This window comes from Ceratina calcarata, unplaced genomic scaffold (genome assembly GCF_001652005.2).
Source record: "Ceratina calcarata isolate Rehan_Ccalc_2016 unplaced genomic scaffold, ASM165200v1 scaffold339.2, whole genome shotgun sequence".
Taxonomy (NCBI): domain Eukaryota; kingdom Metazoa; phylum Arthropoda; class Insecta; order Hymenoptera; family Apidae; genus Ceratina; species Ceratina calcarata.
The window spans coordinates 957-5,233 of NW_017156717.1; the positions used below are offsets into that span (position 1 = coordinate 957).

Below are 4,277 nucleotides of genomic sequence, written 5' to 3' on the forward strand. Positions count from 1 at the left end.
ATAAAATCCACAATTTATTTACGATTCTTATGAAAATTAAAAAGTATTTATTATTTATTTGTTTATAAAGTGATCGTTATTTGTAAACATTGAATAAACATATTTTTGTCAATTACCATTAATTTGAAGATCGATGTATCCAGGCGAGATCAATGCCCCACTACAATTAATCCTGATATCCGGCTGGATCTTCTCATCGTAAAATATTTTCTCCGGATTGACTATTTTCCCATTGCGTACCCATAGATCCTCTTCTAATATCTGACCGTCCCGCAAAATGCAACAATTGTAAAATTGTTTTAAAACCCGCCAATCGTTGCAAGACATTGTTGACATATAAAACGTTTGCGTTAAAAACTGCGAATGTCTTCGTTAAAAAAAAAACCTTATCAGAGACACAGCCTCTCGCATTATCAGTCACGAGTAAAATTATCATATGGGATTGGAATACAATAGTATTGACCTCAAAAATGATTATTCAAAGATGTCGCTGGACATCGACACGAATTTTTAAATCAAAGATTGAAAGTGATATAAAATTTATCTTAATTGTTTATCTGTTACTTTACGCCTACTTGAGAATAATTTCTCGGCTTATAATATATCTGATAAAAAGCATAAAAATATTAATATCATGTTTTATTTTTGAATAATCAAAATTTTATACTTACCTAATTAGCATCGCGACAATAATTGAATTTGTTTAATGCGCGATGCAGGTATAATTTCGAATGAAATTATTAAAGGGAACATACACAGGCTTGGTTGTTTTCAAAGTCCAGTATAATTCAATTCCATAACAAATTGGATTGAAAACAATTTACTATAAAACTGTATAAAAAGGGGCGCCGTTTACGTAAAAAGAAATTTGAACCCAAAGGAAAAGAACGATATTCAAAAAGAAAAAAAAATATCTATGCAGAAGACAAAAACCAGGATAGGAAAATGGCACTACGTTCATAATAAGTTTCTATAAGAGCACAAAGAAACAAAGCGCTATCTGCTGTTTGCTTTTTTTCAATTTTTGTATTAAAAATGCTTTAACAGTACCCAAAAATTTGTTCATAGATCAACATGCGTTTCTTTTGAAAAGACTCAACTAACTTTCATGTTTGTATATAAACGTAACAATAGTATAAAATGAAGCAATTAAAAGTGACAATAATTATGTAGAGCTGACAGCGCAGTTCGTTTATAATCATACATTATTAGGCTGTTAAAAAAGAGCCGCATTTTTTTAATCCATCGTCAACGTCGGATAGAGGGAGGGTACGTATAATTTTGTTATGTATATGTCACTGGTATATCAGAATCTAGCCATGATTTGAGATAGGAGATATGATATGATTAGACGATTTATACGAACGATATTACATTTGGAGCCATGGATGCAGGATTATCTAGGCAGTTATCGGTCAGGTTTCGTTAGTTGTGTGTTGTCTCTCATCGCTTAGTGTACGCATGAACAATTTTTCTTTTTCTTAGCTTCATTCTTTTGTAATTTTACTGTTGTTTACAGTCATTAGGATCAGCGCCATGTTGCTTCCCACCTGGTAGTGAACTCTTCGGCAATGATTCTTCGTCGTCCTCATCTTCCTCTTCAGGATCATCTTCATCCTCCTCCTCTTCTTCGAAAATTTCATCTTCATCTTCTAAGCCTTCTCCTGAAATATTAATTACAATTTTAATTTCATACATGTATTTTTATACAATTCGTTTCAATTTTAGTTCACCACTTTTATTAAATTTATGCTTATGGAATGTACAAAATACCTGTGTAATACAGAACGGCCTTCGGGACTATACGCTCTCTAATGTAATGGCCAATTTCAAAATCATTGGTTAGTAAAGCTTGAGTTTCATCATCCAACTCCGCTTCGGAATCTTCTGGCACTGAAACAATGTGGCCCAAGCGATAAATATAATAATTCTGATGTAAAAGTAGAATACTATAAATGTACTTACCAACTGGTGGACTGAAAAAGTTAAAGAACGAATCGTTCTGAACGGTTTTTGTTACGGTTCGCATGGAGCCTCGCGATTTATGTTTCTGATTCTTCTTGATGGTCTTTACTGTTACATTCTTCCCTTTCTTCCAATCAATCACGCAACCCTAAACAAAAAAAATTTGAAATCAACTTACTGCAAACGTACTAGTATGATTAGTAGACCGCAGATTTGTATAGTATTCTTGTAAAATACGATTTAAATCACTTAAGCATTGCATATTTTTGTACATTACAATGCATTCTTTATACTTTCATTATGTTGCATAAAATCTGTAGTCTAATGACGAAATGTTTGTTAAAGATGTGGTATACTGAAAGCAATATTTACCTTACATTTGTATATTTCTGGGCCTTCAAAGCTAAACGGGTCATCTTTTTCAGGTGTGCATTTCATTAGGTACTCTTTTGTTAAAACTGAATTTGTAAAATATTCGTTTGGCTCGAAATGGAACTCGAGAACAAATCCCTACAAAACATCTCATTATCGTTAACGTGATTCCTATACTACTTATGCTCTTCTTCATATTTTTGATAATGTTTAAATCACTATTCACAATGCGTTTATATAACTTTCTTTTATTTTTGTATCGAGTTAACCAGTTTTTTCAACTTACCATTGGATTACTTTCGAGGAATAATACTTTAATATCATATAAATGTTTGAGTATTGGCTCGTCGTGTTCTTGAACCATGTCCGCTAATGTTTCGACGTTTTTAAATATTGTCAACCAGAAATCTGGGATGCCTTTTACATCAACGGGTTCAACTCTGAAATGGATCGAAATTTTTAATAATTTGCTACGTTAATATCAGACTGCGGAGTTTTATGCAAAACGAAACATTTGTAGTATTAGTTTGAAAAGTGCATTTTAAATAAAAACTTCTATCAAGCATGGTTTAATTATTGCTTAAACAATCAATATTGTGCATTGTTATATCCATTGTTTTCTGCTCATTTACTTTTCTCATAAGAGTATAATAATCTACAGTCTGGTAGTATTTATGACAATAATTAAGTGAAATAACGTACTCCTCCTTCTTTGCCTCCTTGTTTTCTTCAAGACCAGTTTTTGTCTTCAGATCGTTATTTAAGTTTTCTTCCTCATCATCGCTTTCCCACACGCACTGCTCGCCTGTTGGTTCGTAGACTCCCGATATTATTTCGCTCCTCTTCTCGTAAAGAGGGGCACACATTTTGTAGTAAGTGCATTCCAATGCGTGTACTTCCTCATAGAATTTAGCTTCGATATTGGTCGTAACTAATTGTAACTGTTTCAAAGCTTTAATTCTGCGTTTCACAGGAGCTGGAAGATTCTGCATTTGCTAAAAATTGATAATTTTTTATACAATATCATATCATAATAAAATGTATATTTATTTTATTCAATATTTTAATGGAATTATATTTGCTAAGGTACTAAACGAAAGGAAATTGCAGCTTCTAGAGAATGTAGGTTAGCAGTTCAAATGTATAGCAAACTCTAATTTAGTAGCATAATTTTTACTCTACGATATCAGCAAATAAGCAATATTTTAATACATAATGAAGATGAAAGTTAAATTTAAATCAAGGAATAATGAAAGTAATAAATGAACAACTAAAATATTTAAACCTCAACTACACAAAATTTCTCTTTTTCTTAGATTTTAATGCAGTTATTGTCTCGAGTTTGAAGTAAATTCAATTTTGAAAATGGAATTAAATTACTAATACACGAAACGATAACTTTTAATCATTTACACTAACCCTGCTTGATCTATTATTTACCAAACTCTTTATCGCAATATTTAAGAAACATTTTGCATCATTAAAAACATTCTGATCAGTTCATGAATTTAATTCTAACGAAAAATAAATATCACTGCAATACAACAAAAGTATTCTTCTGTCGTATCGCATATTCAGATACAATACGTATTGGAAATCAGTTAAGTAAAATCAATCATTTTTGAGTTGTTACAAGTAATTATAGTTGCTAATTTGTTGACCATTGACGCGCAAAATAAAAAAGTACCTCCAATCCCGGCGCAGTGCGTTCTCCCAGAGCAGCTAACATTTCAGGATTATCTAAAATTTTTGAGAAACGGTCTTGGGTTTTGTTATCATCTTCATCTTCAACAGATTCCATTTCGCTATTATCGCCAGCACGCTCTGGATCAGTTGTCATAGTACTATAATCTAGATTTATATTTCTCTTTTCTAAAAAGAACACTTGCATTCAATAGGAAAACTAGAACAATTAGCAAGTAAGAGACAGAAAAAGACAG

The 4,277-nt window shown here is 31.8% G+C and overlaps 2 protein-coding genes across 7 annotated transcripts in view; both read right to left on the reverse strand.

Annotated features, from left to right (window-relative positions):
• Positions 1–611, reverse strand: part of LOC108625069 (N-acetylglucosamine-6-phosphate deacetylase-like) — a gene marked incomplete at its 3' end in the record, with an annotated part of 1,495 nt that extends 884 nt beyond the window's left edge. The window contains exon 1 of the mRNA XM_018024780.2: positions 117–611. Coding sequence (XP_017880269.2) covers positions 117–336 — 220 coding nt within the window. The remainder of the gene's footprint in view (positions 1–116) is intronic.
• Positions 612–1,006: 395 nt separating this feature from the next.
• The window catches only part of Nap1 (Nucleosome assembly protein 1), a 4,339-nt gene continuing 1,068 nt past the window's right edge, over positions 1,007–4,277 (reverse strand). Inside the window, exons 2-8 of one of the 6 annotated variants that reach the window (XM_018024796.2) lie at positions 4,025–4,161; positions 3,040–3,332; positions 2,624–2,777; positions 2,338–2,475; positions 1,966–2,113; positions 1,774–1,893; positions 1,007–1,664 (exon numbers count right to left, since the gene is read on the reverse strand). In XM_018024796.2, the coding sequence (XP_017880285.1) occupies positions 1,504–1,664; positions 1,774–1,893; positions 1,966–2,113; positions 2,338–2,475; positions 2,624–2,777; positions 3,040–3,332; positions 4,025–4,138 (1,128 nt within the window). In that variant the 5' untranslated portion in view covers positions 4,139–4,161 and the 3' untranslated portion in view covers positions 1,007–1,503. Of the gene's footprint in view, positions 1,665–1,773; positions 1,894–1,965; positions 2,114–2,337; positions 2,476–2,623; positions 2,778–3,039; positions 3,333–4,024; positions 4,241–4,277 lie in introns of all 6 variants that reach the window. The other 5 variants (XM_018024795.2, XM_018024793.2, XM_018024792.2 and 2 more) reach the window with 5 other exon arrangements.